The sequence below is a fragment of the Lacerta agilis genome, chromosome 2 (genome assembly GCF_009819535.1).
Source record: "Lacerta agilis isolate rLacAgi1 chromosome 2, rLacAgi1.pri, whole genome shotgun sequence".
Taxonomy (NCBI): Eukaryota; Metazoa; Chordata; class Lepidosauria; order Squamata; family Lacertidae; genus Lacerta; species Lacerta agilis.
In genome coordinates, this window is record NC_046313.1 from 96963644 (window position 1) to 96982681 (window position 19038).

At 44.1% G+C, this 19038-nt stretch overlaps 1 protein-coding gene across 3 annotated transcripts in view; it reads left to right on the plus strand.

Moving 5' to 3' along the window:
* The window catches only part of PRICKLE2 (prickle planar cell polarity protein 2), a 267148-nt gene that overhangs the window by 204709 nt on the left and 43401 nt on the right, over positions 1 to 19038 (plus strand). For all 3 annotated transcript variants that reach the window (XM_033141304.1, XM_033141305.1, XM_033141306.1), the window contains 2 exons: positions 7245 to 7358; positions 17495 to 17632. In XM_033141304.1, the coding sequence (XP_032997195.1) occupies positions 7245 to 7358; positions 17495 to 17632 (252 nt within the window). The remainder of the gene's footprint in view (positions 1 to 7244; positions 7359 to 17494; positions 17633 to 19038) is intronic.

Genomic DNA, 19038 nt, shown 5'->3' on the forward strand with positions numbered 1-19038 from the left:
ATATTTGGAAAATGATTGAGAGATCAATAATATTTGGGGCAGGGGAGCAGAGCTTGCTTCGCCGTGTGTGACTGGTCTATGAAATGCGTTGTTTGTGAATTATTCTCCCAGGATCTTGTTTGATGCAAGACTTGACCTGCTTTAGCAATTCTCTTTATTCTTGCCAACGTTCACATTATGTCGCTGTACCTAACTCTAGGTATTTGCACCTGATGATGCTCATTGTGGATTACATCATAGAAGCACTTTTAAATACATTGGCCAGCTTTAATGGGTTATGGAATGTGGGAATACGTTTTTAAGGTGCTCCTGCACCTGTTTGTTTATGTTTACTTTAAGGTAACCTTCTGCGTTAGGAAGGAAGGGCAAAGGATCCAGCAGAGAGTTTGCTGCATGGATCCCTCCACGTTTGGGCAAAGCGCGCCAATTTAGCCAATGTAACGGTCCATTGATAGTTTCCCGCCCAGAAACTAGCATAGAGACAAGGTTGTGATTGGTTCTTGTATATGTTGTGACGATGTTTGAATTCTTAATTAATAGCCTCCGCTCTCTGTAGTGTGGGTGGAGAAAGCGCGAGACAAGCCAGAGAGAAACCGAAAGCAAAACCAGCCACACAGAGCAGTTGAGAGCTTCTTCACCATTGACTGCAGTCTCTTAGTATTTATTTCATTTTACTTAAAAAGCTTTTATTTGGCCTTCTAAGTTTTGGCCGCCATCTAGCTTAGCCTATCTTTCACTATCGGGACCTCCAGATACCTGCAGAAAACCTTCAGCAACTCTCAGAGAGTCAGTGTGGTGTAGTGGTTAAGAGCGGTAGACTCGTAATCTGGGGAACCGGGTTCGTGTCTCCACTCCTCCACATGCAGCTGCTGGGTGACCTTGGGGGTAGTCACACTTCTCTGAAGTCTCTCAGCCCCACTCACCTCACAGAGTGTTTGTTGTGGGGGAGGAAAGGAAAGGAGAATGTTAGCCGCTTTGAGACTCCTTCGGGTAGTGATAAAGCAGGATATCAAATCCAAACTCCTCCTCCTCCTCCTCCTCTCAGAACTCACAACTACTACTTTCAGATCATAGCCAGCGGACCCTTTCACGGCGCAGTGGGAGCAGGAACTCCGGGATTACTGGTCGTCCCATCTGCTGGCTATCCCCACAATGGAAGGGCCTTAGCTCAGGGGTGTAGAGTGCATGCAAAAGATTCCAACTTTAGCCCCTGGCATCTCAAGTTCAAGGGGTCAGATAGCAGATGGTGTAAAAGACCCTGGAAAGGTGGTGCTAGTCAGAGTAGGTAATCCTGAACTTGATGGGTACATTGTGACTGTGTTCACACATCACTCTAAGCCATGGGTAGGCAAACTAAGGCCCAGGGGCTGGATCCGGCCCAATCACCTTCTAAATCCAGCCTGCTGATGTTCCGGGAATCAGCGTGTTTTTACATGAGTAGAATGTGTGCTTTTATTTAAAATGCATCTCTGGGTGATTTGTGGGGCATAGGAATTTGTTCATTATTATTATTATTATTATTATTTTATTATTATTATTATTCAAAATACAGTCCGCCCCCCCCCCACAAGGTCTGAGGGACAGTGGACCAGCCCCCTGCTGAAAAAGTTTGCTGACCTCTGCTCTAAGCCATGGTTTAAAATGAGGCTGTGGAGAGCCTCAACTTCCCCTCTTCCCACACAGCTTTTTGCTTTTGATTCACCACATTGTAGTAACCAGTCTGTGGTTAATGCTGACTATGGTTAACTTCAAAATAAGTCAGCTTTGAAGAACATGGTTAGGAGGCTGGCTTGTTGGAACTAACCCTTATTTAGTGTCAACCACAATTCCAGGTGTGAACAGCACCACAAACTGTGGTTAACTAAAAGCGGAAACAAAATATTCCGAGCTCCTGTGTCTGCCTGCAGTTGTGGGCTGGGTGAATGCTTGAGTTTAAACCCTGGTAGGAGAGAGGCCCTCTGGAGGAATGGCTCTCATGTTGGGGGGGGGGGGGTCATTTACCTGAACTGGATGAGGTTGCAGTCCTTGGTATAAACTGTTTCAGGACAGACCAGAGCTGTCAACCTTCCTGCTTTTTGCATTGGGAAATGGCGCTGGAATAAGGGAATTTCCCTCAAAAAAAGGGAAAGCCATGAGACAGACTATCTTCTGTCCAGGGACTAAGCTAACTGTGGTGCCAGTGGGATGTACCCTCACCCCAAAGCAAATAATCCTTTGGAAGAGGGATTTTCTTTGGAACTGCAACTGGGGGAGAAAGGGTTAATTTCCTCATCTACTCCTGCTCTGATCCCATTAGTTATCATCTGCTTCCCCACCACCACCACCACAGCTGATGCAATTTGCATATTATTATTTTCAAACCTGCTTTTTACATACACAAAGACAAATTTAACATCGTGTGTACTTTGGCCCCGAGGAACCATTTGTTTCCCGGGCTTGCTTTCCCCGCTCCCCCACAATTCCATCTTGTCAGCCTTCTGTGTTTTGAAACGGAATTGCTGTCAGATGTTGAAATCCTCCTTCCACAAACTTGAATGGATTTCAGACTGAGCAGAATGGGAGCGTCAGGCTAATCCATCTTCATTCTGAGTCCCCTCTAGGCACATCCCACTAGGCTGCCGCCTTCGTTGTAAGCAGTTGCTCTGACGCAGCCTACCGCAATGTGCCAGCGTAACATCCTATCCAGCAAGCATGTTTTGTAATGAGACACTGGTACTGTTGTTGTTGTTCAGTCGTTCAGTCATGTCCGACTCTTCGTGACCCCATGGACCAGAGCACGCCAGGCACGCCTATCCTCCACTGCCTCTCATAGTTTGGCCAAACTCATGTTAGTAGCTTCGAGAACACTGTCCAACCATCTCATCCTCTGTCGTCCCCTTCTCCTTGTGCCCTCCATCTTTCCCAACATCAGGGTCTTTTCTAGGGAGTCTTCCCTTCTCATGAGGTGGCCAAAGTACTGGAGCCTCAACTTCAGGATCTGTCCTTCTAGTGAGCACTCAGGGCTGATTTCTTTAAGAATGGATAGGTTTGATCTTCTTGCATCCCATGGGACTCTCAAGAGTCTCCTCCAGCACCATAATTCAAAAGCATCAATTCTTCGGCGATCAGCCTTCTTCAGCCTCAGAAAAGGAACTCCATGCAAAGACACAGAAAGTCTTGTTCTCCAGTCCTGAGTATTTTCCCCTCCTTCACTGATTTCAACAGTGCTTTCTTCCAATTGCATTTAGGAATAGAACCTGAGAGTTTATTTACGCAAACCCTGGTTTTTCAGGCCCTAGTCTGACACTCTAACCGCTGCACCAGACTGCCTATCTACTGCCTCTCAATAAGGTTTATGATAGGTTTATAACCAAGGCTGCCTTTGTGGCCTTGTGTACCTGCACCAATAACTGTAGAAGGAAGATTCCTCCCTGTTGGTTCTCCTGGACCTCACATTTGCTTTTGATACCACGAGTCATGGGGGTTGAGAACCTCTATTTTGTTTTCCGGTATAGTCTAGCCTAGAGGGCAGGTACCAGAAGAATCTAGTGCTCAGGGACAACTGTTTATCTTGTTGGTTCTTGGCTGTAAACAGAACAAATTAAAAGCCTGCTTGAATTAATCGGTACATTTTGCTCTATCCCGCCTTAGGATGCTGGGGGCTGTTTTGCAAGTTTTAATTTATTTAAAAGATTATTCTGTTCATGTTTTTCTTTATAATCCATTGTTAAGACAAGCAGATGGTAAACAAGGGAGATGGAAAGGGTTAGCGGGCATTACTATCACTGAGAGAAGCAAGGATTTAAAAGCAATTTGGAAGTGGAAGTGCAGTGGGGAGGTGGTGAAATGCGCCCACCATAATAATAATAATAATAATAATAATAATAATAATAATAATAATAATTTATTTGTACCCCGCCCATCTGGCTGGGTCTCCCCAGCCACTCTGGGCAGCTTCCAACAAATATTAAAATACATTGTAATACATTATAATACTTTCTAGGTGATGATACTGAATGCAGAAGGTGACATATCACCTGTGGGAGCAACTGCATATCATCGAGGTGGATGTGCTCTGGGATTCTCTCTTGGCTGGCACCCAGTTTTACAGCCCAAGGAGAACATGCATTGATTGTGAAGGATGGTAAATTCTGAAAATCCACTTAATGATGACATTCACGATTTGCCTGCACAGCAAGGAGTTGAAATCACCTGGGCAGAATCCGAAGGAGTCAGTGCTTTCTTTGGGGTTTACCTGAATGGAGTCTTTCTTGGATCTGATCCAAATCTCCTTAACAGTCACTGGTTTGTTTCAGGTGACGAGGTGCAGGTCAGGACCTGCTGTCTCTGTTTTTGGGTTGGTTTTAGTTTTCCAAAGCCATTTGCCCATCCCTGCAGAGCTATTTCTTTAATCTGATGGGAGATAGCTCCGGCAGACCTCCTGACATGAAATGGAAAACTTCCCAGAGGAAATGCTTGAAAGCGTTGTGCTCTGGTTTTTCCTGCGCCATAGCCAGAAAACAAATGTCTATGCACACGATAACCTGATTGCCATTTAGACTCGTTATCTCCTCCTGTCTGTGCTCTGGGTCTTTACAGCTTATTACCTTGGGGACAAGCGTGACATAATTTGGCAGCCAGTCAAGAATAAATTACTTGTGGATTCACACAGTTTCAAGGGCGCCGTGGGCACAAATGCTCAATAGCAGAAAATCAGCAGTGCTGTATCTACAGAGCACAGAGGCAGTTAGCTATCAACAGGGGCATTTGATTGTTAAATGCAGACATTCAGAAATCAACTGATGATTCTGGTGGAGAAAAGGAGTAATCGGAGACCTGGCTTGAGATTTCAACCACCCAAGTTACATGCTGCTCCGGCAAGCTTTGCTTCAGTTAGTCTTCCTTAGCTTGGTTGTATCTCCTTCCTTCGCGTTCAGCTTAATGAACTGCATGTTCAGGGACCAGGTGAAGGATGCGCTATAGATGCAAAGTAAGTGGTGCTGAGGTTTTATTCGTAACCATTTAGTTGGTGGCTTTTAAGACTTCTGGTTGGAGATTCCTTGGCTGAACAAATTGGTTGCTCATAATATAGAGTGGGGGCATAATCGTGAACTCATTGCATAAACTTTCTCTGCAGTTCTGGGCTTCATTCAAAGCATCTCTTTCTGTGATGCATGCAAATGATGCAACGGGGTTGGGCATGTAAAATAAACACTGCAGCTTCAATCTGAGTGCATTATGTGGCTGTTTTCAGGCTGGTGTGGATAATGGAGAACTATCCTGTACCATGAGCTGTCTCTCCTTCTTGTTAATGTGTTGGGGAGATAGTTCTGAGAAACCTAATTTCTACTTTCCCCCAGGTAAAAATCTAAGATGGTAGGGACAGAGCATGTTACAGCCTCATCCCATTCCCATACATATTTGCTTAGAACTGCTTAGTGCAAGGATTGTTGTGATCCCATACATACCATTCACATCTTTGTAAGGTTTGTTTTGATTAATTTACTTAATTTGTATCCCACTGTATACTCAAAAACAAAAAAGGCCCTCAACAGGCAAAAACAGTTAAAAAGCAATATGATGTCTTCTATGTAAAAACTGCCAATTAAAAGTTGTTGTTCTTTAAACCCCAACATAAATAACAATTACAAGTTCATAGCAGAGGATTGCAATAAAGCATCATTTAAGACCGGAAAAAAATTGACATTTACAAATGTTTGCTGGAGCAGTATTACCTCCTAAAATCCAAGCAAAGCCCCTCTAGGGTCCCTCCATCGAAATTCCCGTGCCATGCCTCTCATTCCCGCTGGCATCACATCACCCTAGTGCCGGCATTTAGAGAGCCTTCTTTTCATGGCTTTATGAGCAAAGGGAGGCTCATAGGACGATGAAGTGTTTTCTGAGATGCTTTGGGCTAAAACATTCCTGGTGCAGGTGTGGAGACTCTCAATGTGGCAGTGATGAGCCCCTTGCTAGGAGGGACTATAGCTTCGTGGTAGAGACCATGGTTTGCGCGCAGACAGTCCCAGGTTCTTGCTCTAGCATCCCCACTTAATTAAAGGAGCAAATGATGTGAAAAACCACTGCCGGACACCCCAAAGAGCTGCTGCCCATCAGAGTCGGCACAGTTGAAGAGGCTGTACGAAACACACTGTTCCTCCAGTGTTGTCATGGGAAGTGATGGTGGCACTTGTGTTTCTGAGGATACGATACCTCCAAAATGGTGTCACGTTCTTGCCACACACACAGCAGGGGAGATGTCCTAGCAGCCGGTTGTTTTGTTTCAGAAGGGGCAACCTGGCACAGAACCTTTGAGGCAAGCCGTTGGGTTGCTTGAGTGACAGGATTTTCCGTTGAACGTCAGCTGGGCTCCTCTGAGTGTGGCATGTTCCAGAAAAGAAGGTGGAGAGCAGTCCCCAGCTTCCACATTCTGAACCGTGTTCCCTCAGATCAAGTAGACGCGGCTGTTTGTACTTGCCACTCGCCGTTTCCGCCTTACAAGCATTGCGTCCGAATGATCACAGAACGTGATGCTGCGCTGTAGCTGGTCTCCGGGAAGAACTAGGCCGCTTTGTTAGGGCCCATAGCTACAGCGGAAGTGTGTGCCCATCATCAACGCACGTACCATAAATGGGATCTCCTGGGACCCGGCCTTGTTGCACTGCACCGTGTGCTGCACTCTTCATGTTTGTTTTTAATTACACACTCTGAGACTTAAAGGGAGAACCCAGCCTACCGACAGATTTTATCTGATGATTATTTTCACAAATTGTTACAGAAAAGGCCTTCGGGGCTGGAGTGTAGGTGGAGGCTCAGTTACCCAGTCATAGATTGGATGCCAAGGGGGAGCGTCTTAACCTACGCTTACAAAGGCAGGTGCTGACAGATCCTCCTAGCCAAGGGAAACATGCTTACATTCTGGAGAGTGACAGAGAAAACGGTAAAAGAACGACCTTGGCGGGTTAGCTTTAGACCGAAAACAGACTGCTCTCCCTCCTCGCCCTCCACCCTCGCTCTTGCTTTGACCCTCTTCCAAACCAATTTCGGTTTCTGTCAGATAAAGAGCATTTGCCTTTGTCCTAAGGAAAGTTTGTTGCTTTTCTGTTTTGTTTTGGGTTTTTTTGTTTTTTTTAAAAAAAGATAGCTGCACGTCTTTGGTACTCTCAGATCGCTTGATTCTCTGTGTCTTGTCAGTCGAAAGCAAAGCAAAAACAAAAACGAACCCAAGACATTGTACTGCAGTCCCCCCTTTTTCTAACATCTAGGTTCATCAGTACTACAGCTGCCTCCCAGAAGACAAAGTGCCCTACGTGAACAGCCCAGGGGAGAAAGCCCGTATCAAACAGCTCCTTCACCAGCTGCCGCCACACGACAATGAGGTGAGTCATTTAGAAATAATTGGGGAAACATTGGCTTAGTGCACACCGCGGGGGACTGGACCATCTTTCTGATGTCGCTGTTGCGTGCAGCAATTAGCCAGTTAACCAAGTCTCTGGCAAAGGATTTGTTAAAGGATTGTTTTGCAAAAGCTCTCTGGGTTTTTAAAAAATGTTTTCCTCACTTTGCCCCCTCCCCACCACTCTCAGTGCTGGCTGATGAATTACTTGGCAGAGACCCTGCCCTCTGTACTTGTTCTCAGTTGAATAGAAAGGGAAACAGTCCTCATATTTTATCTGCAAATCCATATTTATGCAATGCCTATTTAGAGTCTAGATGTCCTATTACTTACGTTTATCTCTCCAATATTTCTTAGCTTTTGCTTTGTCTGAGAATCTCAGTTTCCAACTTTTATTTTCCTGGAAAACACATATTTTGTGGTGAGAGATGTTGATAGTTTCTTACGTAAAAATAATGAAACCTTTTGGGCTCAGACTCACAGATAAACTGGCCTGGCTCTCAGTGCAAATGACATACTCTTAAATTTTAACTATAGGTACAACAAATGTGTGGAATTGTTGCTGCTGTAGGTTAAAATAATACTAGATAAAAGAGCATATCTTTCTCACGCGGTTGCTAAAATATTAAGCTTTCTGCTTTTGTATTGAATTGAAGAACTGAAACATACAGGCTTTTTTATTGCATCTGACTGTGTGGTTATATATGATAGCAAAAAGTAAAATTTTAAATGCTGTCTTTGGGACACATTAAAATGGGTTGCTTGCACCACATCTGCAACTTGCCACTGTGAGGACCCACTTGATCAGCCTTTGTCAACCTGGTTCCCCCTAGAAGATTTGGACTGCATCTCTCACCATCCATATCCATTGATCATGCTGGCTGGGGCTGATAGGAGTTATTTGTTGTTCAGTCGTTCAGTCGTGTCCGACTCTTCGTGACCCCATGGACCAGAGCACGCCAGGCACGCCTATCCTTCACTGCCTCTCGCAGTTTGGCCAAACTCATGTTAGTAGCTTCGAGAACACTGTCTCGAAGGATAGGAGTTATAGTCCGAAAAAATTATCCAGAGGGCATCAGGTTGTTAACCATCGAACTTACTAAGCTACATAAGACACGAATGCATATTTGCATCTAACATAACAGGGTTTTTAAAAAATGTGAATGCACCAGTGGGGAATTTAACCCTTTCCTCATCTCCTGCTGTCCTGAGGAAATAGTTCTACTTCTGCATTTTATGTTATGCCCCTCTTAGGGATTGATCCCCCCCCTTTGGATTCTACAGCAAGCAACTGCTGCCCTGGCCACAACATTTGCTGCTTCACAGAAGAGTATTTAAAACTCGCAGCTCTTCCTCTCCACTGAAAAAGGACACGAGGAGCTGTGTTCAGCATATTTTCAGTTAATTAAAGCCATAGAACATGGCCTTACATCCATACCAAAAACTTCCAAAGGCAGACCAAAAAACAAACAAACCCTGCTTCCTGATACTTAGGCAACCAAGAAGTCTCTACTCACTTTGCTCCTAGCAGCACCTTAAGTTGTTTTCAGATGATTACTAAAGTGCATGCAAGAGAATGGACACCCACAGAGAAAGCTCAGTCCCCAAATCGCCCTTCCCCAACCTGGTGCCCTCCCATCAGCACCAGCTAGGTGGTGGTCAGAGATAATAGGAGCTGAAGTTCAAAACAGCTGGAGGACACAAAGTTGCGGAAGGCTGCTTTAAATCTTTTGCCATATACTCAGATGTTTCCATCACGTTGGTGTAATATATTTTCTAAAGGGGTATGTGGAAATCCTGGTCCGACTGAGCTGCCAATCAGTTTCTGGGCCCAATTCAGAGTGCTGGTTTTGACCTATAAAGCCTTAAATGGCTCGTGACCATAATACACCAAGGACCGCCTCTCCTCATATGAACTGACCTGGACTCTGTGATCGTCATCTGAGACCTTTCTTCATGTGCCTCCTTCATGAGAGGCCCAGAGGGTAGCAACACGAGACTGGGCCTTTTCTGTGATGGCTCCCTGTTTCTCGAATGCTCTCCCCAGGAAAGCTTGCCTGGCACCTTTGTTACATACCTTTCGGTACCGTAACTTTTCTCTGTAACCAGGCCTTTGGCTGATTAAACATTCTATGGCCTTTGGGGAGCTATTGATTTGATTTTGATTTTTTGTTATGTATTTTGTGTTTGTTTTTATGTTGTAAACCAGGCATAGGCAACCTCGGCCCTCCAGATGTTTTGGGACTACAATTCCCATCATCCCTGACTACTGGTCCTGTTAGCTAGTGACCATGGGAGTTGTAGTCCCAAAACATCTGGAGGGCCGAGGTTGCCTACGCCTGTTGTAAACCACCCTATGATCTTTGGGTGAATGGCAGTATACAGATTCACTAAGTAATAATAATGTAACACTTTTGTTGTTTGGTGAGACATGGTTTTTCTTGTCATGGGGTAATTTTAGCTTCTGTCAAGGCTCTGAAGAAATTGGGAAATGGAGTGGGGAGATGATTTCTCTCAAAACCCAGTCCTCACTCAGCTTGACTAAATGAAAACCACCTGTGATCCAAAGGACCAATTATGCCATTGTTGTATATATCTATTTAAAAGGGCTGCATATTATTGCAAATCCGGAATGTGTTAATGCCAGTGTTTGCAAATGGACTTGATTCGTGGTACTCTTCTTGATCTTCCCATAACTTTGTCAGTGTGTTGGGTTCCCTTGGCTGTGTAATAGTTAGCTGCTAATGTTCGCTAGTACCATGAGCAAAAATAAAGACTTCTGGTAGCCTATCAAGTGTACTATGCTGTGAAGCTGAGACATGTTTGTTTTCGTTTCAAAAAGCTGTTAACAGAATTGTAAAATCCTGCTGCTGGAAGGGACCCAAAAGACATTAAATACCTCCCTTAAAGTAAGATCCTCCATCTCTAGAGTTGGAGTCTAGACTAAGGCCCAGGGATGGAGACCGAAGTTCAAGCAAAGATGTTCCGAGGCAATAAGTACTCTTGGAATTGAGTTTTAACTCATTAATAGTCTTAAAAGTTGCCAACTGCAAATGAGTCCAGAGAAAGGCGGGTCTCCTAATATATAGAAAGGGATTGCTGTAAAATTAGGCAAGGTGTGAAGAAAGCAGGTAGAAAGAAGCTTTACTCCCTCATCCAAAAGTGACTGGCTGGAGCCTCAAGGAAAACAAAGGGAAGTATTTCTCCATGCAATCCATACTGAATTCATGGCATTCACTGCTGCAAGACGTGACAATGGCCATTAGCTTAAGATGGCTTCAGATAAATTGATAACAGGATGTTGATCAATGACTACTGATCACAGTGGTTATATGCAGCCTCTACGTTGGGGCAATAGCAGTAGAGGGCTGTTGTCTTCATGTCATTTTTGTGGCGTTTATACACTTCTAATGTACAGTTTATACACTGCAAATGTGTGCTCAATCCCAGTCCCCAGTCGTGCTTGAGAACAGTTTTCTCCAAGCTGGTAACCCCCCTGATAGGAGTTGTGCTCCAAAACATATATAGGGCACCAAGTTGGCCTTCATCCCAATCTCACTCTGGTGTTAGAAGTGATTTTCCAGCTGTTTTAATGTGGCTTGAAAATCTTATTCTGTGACGCAACTTGTAGGCCTGTTTTGACCAAAGAAAGACAGATGAAATAAATACAGCCGTACCTTGGAAGCCGAACAGAATCCGTTCCGGAAGTCCGTTTGACTTCCAAAACATTTGACTTCCAAGGTGCGGCTTCCAATTGGCTGCAGGAGCTTCCTGCAGCCAATCAGAAGCTGTGGAAACCCCGCTGGGCGTTTGGGTTCCAAAAGAATGTTCGCAAACCGCAACACTCACTTCTGGGTTTGCAAAATCAAAAATTCTTTCCAGTAGCACCTTAGAGACCAACTGAGTTTGTTCTTGGTATGAGCTTTCGTGTGCATGCACACTTCTTCAGATACACAGTGTGCATGCACACGAAAGCTCATACCAAGAACAAACTCAGTTGGTCTCTAAAGTGCTACTGGAAAGAATTTTTGATTTTGTTTTGACTATGGCAGACCAACACGGCTACCCACCTGTTTCTGGGTTTGCGGCGTTCAGAAGCCAAAACGTTTGACTGCAAAGGCATTCGTCAACCAGGGCACAACTGTAATCATCTTGCATATTTTTAGCCTGGTATAAGGTTTTGTCTTTTTAAAGAAGTGTGATATGCACCTTATTGCTGTTTTAGCATAGAGCAGGGGATGCTTTTTAAAACTCTCTGTTCCAAAGAGCTTACTTTCTAGATATAAACAAGCTCCCTGGTTAGGGGGCATGGCTGGGTTTCCCCCCTCCCTTTGGGTAATTCTGTCCTTTAATTATTCTTTATTTTCATATCTTTGCTTAGTGTGAGTCTACAGGCTACTCTTAAGCTACACTCATGTTAGAAGCATCACTTTAGCTGGTCCATAATATTTAACAGGGGAAATAATATATTCCTGGTCTGAAATAAGGTGATCATTTAAGGAGAGAGTCCTGTTTGTTGATATATTTTTATAATGCCATTATTATATTGTCAGTGTAAGGACATTCAGTGGTTGCTCATGAGTAAAGCGCCAAACGCAGAACTTCTAAAACTAAGTTTGTTATTGTGCACAGCTATATACAGTGGAGCAAAAGATCAAACGTCCATCTCATCCCTCTGCAGAGTCCAGGAATGAACCCTTCCAGTTCTTGGTCCAGCAAAAAAGGCACGGGATCCTGAACCCCTGCCTCCCCCTTCCACGTCCTTCCTGCCTGTGACCTCGGAGCGTGGGAACCTGACCCCGTTCCCCGCTATCCCTTCGGCGTTCAGGCTCTGTGATCCTTTCAGAGCCCCTGCACCGCCTTCCTGCCTCTAACTCCCCCTCCCCACTGGAGGAATGGTCGCTTCCGGAAGGGGAGGGGGAGGACGAACTGGTGAACAGCGGAGGAGGGTCTCTGTACTCCAAACGATCCCGGGACGCTGCCTGCCTTGGGGAGGGGGGTTTCCTGACAGTCAGGTTTATATTTTATCCCTTTCCTAAAATGGGGTTTGCCTTTTTCAGGGTTGGCATATCCTGGATCAATGTTTCATTGAGCTATTCACTATGCCCCCAAGATTTATTTATTTGTTTATTTCAAAGCATTTATATACCACTTAATATTTCAAAACAACAACAACAGCTAACTAATCCAGTTCCTGGCCAGCCACTTTCATCTCAGACTGCCCAAAGTTAGGATTTGTGCTGAGTTTACATTTGGTTGTATTTGCCACGTTCACGCCATCTTGGACAGATACTTTTGGAGCTCTTCGCAATCTCTTCCTCTTATCTCATGTTCAGGAGTTTTTGATGAGGGACGTTTATCAAAAGCTTTTTGAAAGCCCAAGAGCACAACGGGTCCACAATCCAGTGCTTGGCGCAAGCCTCCTATATTGAGCTTCTCCAAGAGAGAGAGAAGTTCATACCACCTAATGCCCAGAGGAAAGATGGAGAATTCTGAAGTGTGAGATGAAGAGAAAGCATTTCTAGAACACAGTGGCCCATAACTACGTAAGAATTTCCAAATTCTCTAGAAAGAAAGGTGCTTAATTCCTTTGGGAGATGGATACTTACAGAACATCTGTATTCCATTTGTGCAGACATTTGCTTCTGTAGAAGTTCTGTAGAACTTAGAAGCACTTGATTAATAAAAAAGAATAAGCCCTTTAAAATAAATTCTTTAAAATCTTTCTATCTCTGCCTGGAAATCAATGAAGAGATCCATTCCCACAATTGTTCTTGGGACAGCTTGCCAGAATTTTACACTGTTAAGGAAATGATTTTTGATCTCCAGTCTATCTTCCCATTAGTATATTAATCCTTAACCATATTAATGTCTTTGGTACTTTTCTAGAAGAAAAGTCCTGGATGGAGCAGATGTAACTCTCTTTCTACCTCTGCTTATAATTTTTTAACAGATAATCTACAGGTCTGGCAGAACTAGTGCAGCAAATTAGCTCCTCCTACCTCACCTATAATCTTTTTGATTGTCCACTCTGGCTTCTTTAATCCAGATAGAATACAGGAATACAAAAATCGGGAAGCAGGATCAGAGACTTCTATAAGAACAGAAAGCATATGACAGGAATAGAGATCCAGCAGGCTTTGGAAAACACAGCTTACTCTTGGGTTCATATATACCAAGTCCTACATTTTATCTCCCAAACAAACATCACAACCCAGGCAACCCGGTCTTTAACTCCCCTGGAAAATATAATTTACTCTGCTAATCCATTGGGCAAGGGTATCATTTCTTTAATTTACAGCTCATTAACCAATTTCTCTTGCAAACCTTTAAATGCTCTCAAACTCCATTGGGAGAGAGATTTGAATGATACTCTAAACGAGCCTTCCTGGAACAGAATCTGGCAGAAATTCCCTTTTCAATTTTATTCAGCTAAACTTAGGGGAAACGCACAAGAGCTAACTCATAGATGGTATTTGCATCCTGTACTACTCAATAAAATCAATTACACTCTCCCAACAACTGGCTGGAGAAACTGTTAAAATGTAGCTTCATTTTTCCACATGTGGTGGACTTGTCAAAAACTTTTTATGTCTTGGGATAACTTTTTTGTGAAATGAGTATGAAAACTAAACAACAGGTACATCTCAACCTCCACGTTGCTTTATTAACTATATTTGAAGGAGATTATGAAGAATTATCATCTAAAAAGCTTATATTACAATTAATAACAGTTGCTTGCTTGATGTTGCCAGTAACTGGAGAACCCTAAACGTTATCTGAAATATGGCTGAATCAAATCTGGGACGTGGCACTGTTGGAGAAACTGGCTGGAAAACTAGGTGAACAAGGAATAATCAAATAAAGAGATGCTTCCAAAACACATGGTTCGACTTTATTTCATATGTTTATTCAAAAGAGCATGGCTATCGACCACCAGTGACTTGCAGCAAGCTGTGCACAGATGCAAATCTTTTAGCATATTGGGCCATGAGTCAACAGTGTGATGCAGCAGCAGAAAAGCAATGCTATTTTAGGTTGCATCAACAGAAGTATAGTGTCCATATTGAGGGAAGTAATAGTACCACTCTATTCTGCCTTGGTCAGACGACACCTGGAATACTGTGTCCAGTTCTGGGCACCAGAAGGATGTTGACAAGCTGGAACATGTGCAGTGAATGGCAACCAAGATGATTCAGGGTCTGGAAACCAAGCCATATGAGGAATGCTTGAAGGAGATGGGTATGTTTAGCCTGGAAAAGAGGAGACTGAGAGGAGATATGATAACCGTCGTCAAATGTCTGAAGGGCTGTCACATGGAGGATGGAGCAAGCTTGTTTTCTCCTTCTTTGGAGGGCAGGACTTGAAGCAACAATGGCTTTAAGTTACAAGAAAGGTGATTCCAACTAAACACCAGGAAGAACTTTCTGACAGGGGAATGGACTCCCTTGGGAGGTGGTGGACTCTGCTTCCTTGGAAGTTTTTAGCCGAGGTTGGACAGCCATCTGTCACAGGTGCTTTAGTTGATATTCCTGCATTGCAGGGGGTTGGACTAGATCAGGCATTTCCTCAACCTCGGCCCTCCAGATGTTTCTGGCCTACAAATCCCATGAACCCTAGCTAGCAGGACCAGTGGTCAGGGATGATGGGAGTTGTAGTCTCCAAACATCTGGAGGACTGAGGTTGATAAAGCCTGTACTAGATGACCCTTGGGTCCCTTCCAGCTCTATGATTCTAGTAGGATGACTTTCAAACTATAGTTTTCTGTGTCTCTCATATGAATCTGTTCTTTCATGGGGGTGTGGGGAGAGCTTATTGAATGTTGTTCTGTATAATACCTGTAAAAAATAGATAAACCATTTATTTAAAAAGTGCAGGGTGTGGCAATGTCAAATTGCAAAACGCAGCCAAGTATAACCCTCTGGAAGGCTTACAAGCCAAGGGCATGAGGACAACAGCAATCCTGTGTCTCTGGAGTTCAGAACATGGATGTTTCATGTAGCATCTTTGGTTGACAGGAATGGCTTCCCTGAGTAAAGCTGGTGTTGGGTAGGTACAGTAGACAGAACTTTGGGTGGGTGGATCCAAAGGGAGGTTCTCCCTTTCTGTGGCTCTCCATTCCATTCCCAGATAGCTCAGTTGGTTAGAGCACAGTGCTGGTAACACCAAGGTTGCAGGTTCGAACCCTGTATGGGACAGCTGCACATTCCTGCATTGTAGGGGGTTGGACTAGATGATCCTCAAGGGTCCCTTCCAACTCTACGATTCTATTATTCCCCCTCCCCTAATTTTTCCACAAGGGAGCACTCAGCATTCTGTGGCCACTGAGCATGCTCTGTTCTAATAATGTTGGGTTTGGGTTTCCCCACCAACCTTAGGGTTTCCTCCCTTTCTTAAGTTTATCTTTGTACTTCTGCAAATGCTGGCATTCCCCAAGCCTCCTGACCCCTCCCTGTTTCCTGCAGACATTGTCAATTTTGACTCCTTAAGGGTTTGCCCCTTGGAGAATGAGTTTGCTGTTAGTTATATATGACTATAAATCACACTGTTACTTTTGTTCAGGCAGGGCCTTCAGGCTCTTACATCACTTGTGCCAGAATTCTGCACCTGAAGCATGATCCTGTTTTTATTTTATTTTAGCTTATTTTAAATGCGTTACTCGAGAAGGTGTTTTTCAAAAGCATCGTGCAGTCTGGGACCACTCTAGTTAAAATTTAAAAACAAAACAGAATGGGGGAGGTGAAAACCCAAGGGCGCTCAGATGATCTTTTACATATGGCCTGTTGGCACTTCAAAATTGCAGTCCATTGAATTATTTCCCAAGGGCTGAAAAAGGGCTTGTCTGTGTGTCTCCCTTTAAATAACTTGGGTTTCGCACTGAGAAATTGTAGTGTGCATTTTAAACATTTGAAGGCAAGGCGGCCGGTGGAGGGGAGGCCTTTTAATCATCCTGACAACATCTTGTTGGTCTTGGCTTAAGCCTGAGCCCAGTTTCAGTGAACAAGCAAGCAAATAGTTATGGACCTGCCATTAGCTGCGCCGTCAAGAGCTTGTTAAGCTCTTTTGAGTGCCACTGAAGTACCTTTTTAAAAGAGCCTTGTCTACTGAATCAGGAAGTAATTTATCCCTTCTCAGCTTTGAGTTCAGCTGCAAGTGAATTAGCGATACTCGGTTGACTTGCAGAAACCAGACCAGTATGTGCCAGGAGAAGACCAAGATGGCAGTCCCTTTTAGATACAGTGCAATTGCATTATATGCTGAGGTTATACATTCCCAGGATAACATGCATATGTGAAAATCACACATAGTCAACATTTCCTTTTTTCTGGCCTGCTACTGGATGGCAAGTGGGGGAGACGTTCTGCAGTGTCTACTGCCTTCCCCCGCTCCTCCATATGTGAGTGGTTGAGTGACTGGAGGAGGAAGAGAAATGAAGGTGGAAGGGAGGCAGGTAGAGACAGATGCAGGCAGAAGAAAAAGGCTGAAATTGATTTGGAATGGCGCTGCAGCCAAGCGAGTATAGTTTAAATTCTGCAAGTTAAATGTGTGTGTGAGATGCGACTTGGCTATACTAGTAAGAAGCATCTGTCTACTAGTGGTGAGAGAAAAGGGGCTAGAAAGCCACAGCCCAAGGAAGTCTTCTTAATTTTCCTTGAATTTCACAGTTTTCCAGTGTGTAAATCTCTGGACTGGCCATGTCCCTTGAATAGTGTCCTAGCATTGCAATTATTCCCTTACACATCCTTATCCCAAGACCCATCAACTTTTCAGGGTCAACCACCTATGTTTTTATGACACATTGGTCTTCCTCGAGTTGTAAGCAGACATTATTATTTTTTAATAATGTGCATGTGTGCATACTGGGAGTATCATTAATAAACTGGATAGCAGCAGTCGAAGGGGAAGTACAGAAAGCAGCAGAGACCATTGTGGTTTGAGGAGAGGAAAAGGAGAAAGAGTCTTATCTGGGCTGAAAGCCCATCTGTTGAGGGAAACGTTGGCATGTGGGTGGCAAGTTGCTCTCATGTTGCCTGCAAAAAAAAAAAAAAAATGTGTTGGAGAAGAAGCCAAGGCTTGCAACTTCCAGTGTAACACAGATCATTGCTGATTAATCTCTAGGTACGATATTGCAACTCACTGGATGAAGAGGAGAAGAGAGAACTCAAACTCTTCAGCAATCAGAGGAAAAGGGAGAACCTGGGCAGAGGCAATGTTCGACCCTTTCCAGTCACCATGACTGGCGCCATTTGTGAGCAGGTAGGCCTACCTTCACAACATGTTGCTTTTCGGCCAGATGAATCTTGGATTCACAGAGCAGTTTTCCCACGTTGTGGCATTATGCTACTGTGGCACACATACAGCGCAATCTTGCAAATTGTGTTTCTTGCGGAGGGTTATTGGGTTGCTTTTGTTTTCATTATGTATTTTGTGATTTTATTTTGTGATTTTATCTTGTGAGCCACCCTGAGACCTGCAGGTATAGGGCAATATACAAATTTAACAACTAATCATGCTTTTTGTTGCAGTGCTTAGCTTTGGGTTATGAGAGGTCATAACAAGAGACGCTGGCAAGTCAGGAGACAAATTTGTTCTTTGCTTTGACCTTACAGAGGAAGTTTAGTACGAATTCTTATTAATTAAACTATTCTCAGGGTCAGAGAATTTACTTGTGTGGATTGCTGGGGGGGGGGGTTCCCCCACATAATCCACAGGGGAAATTGCATCTAGGCCGTGCATTGCTAGACCACAAAACCATAAGCAAAACAAACTTGCTCGCAGCCAGAATTAAGGGAACCTAGAAAAACATGTCTTCCTCCGTGTCTGAAATACTTTGGACAAAACCTCCACCTGGTTTTCCCTTGTAGTCATGAAGAAGCCGGGGAAAATGGCAGTGTGTTATTATTTTGCATGTTGAAATTTCTTGTTTGAGAGCCAGTGTGGTGTAGTGGTTAAGAGCGGTAGACTCGTAATCTGGTGAACCGGGTTCGCGTCTCCGCTCCTCCACATGCAGCTGCTGGGTGACCTTGGGCTTGTCACACTTCTTTGAAGTCTCTCAGCCCCACTCACCTCACAGAGTGTTTGTTGTGGGGGAGGAAGGGAAAGGAGAATGTTAGCCACTTAGAGACTCCTTCAGGTAGTAATAATGCAGGATATCAAATCCAAACTCTTCTTTCTCCCCATATTTTTTTCAATATGGGAAGCCTTCCCAATATGTTGATCACACAAAAGGGAACCCAGATACCAGTGGAAGGAAGCATGCTATCCTGCGAAGTTCCTATGCAGTATCAAAGCAGCCCAGCTCTCTTGCCTTCCTCTGTCTGTGATGGAAGACAGAACAGGCAGAAAGAGAAGCAGAATCTGGTGCTCTGGCTGTTGTTTGCTTGCTCTAAGCCCCATCCATCTATGGACGGGGTTTGGAGTGTACAAGCAGCAACCATTGCATTGTGATTGGGAGCTGTGATGGAGCTCATGCCCATGTGTGGAGCACATCGTTTCATTTTCATTTGAACCCCAGGGAACCCCAGTTTGACAAAGGGCCCGGGTTGTGAATAACCAGAGGAGCAACATGCATGGCGTATCATTTTGTAGAACCTCATATTCTTTCCAATGCTGCCATGAGACCCGGCTGCCCTCAGCTGTTTCCCCCTCGAGTGTCGTAAGAG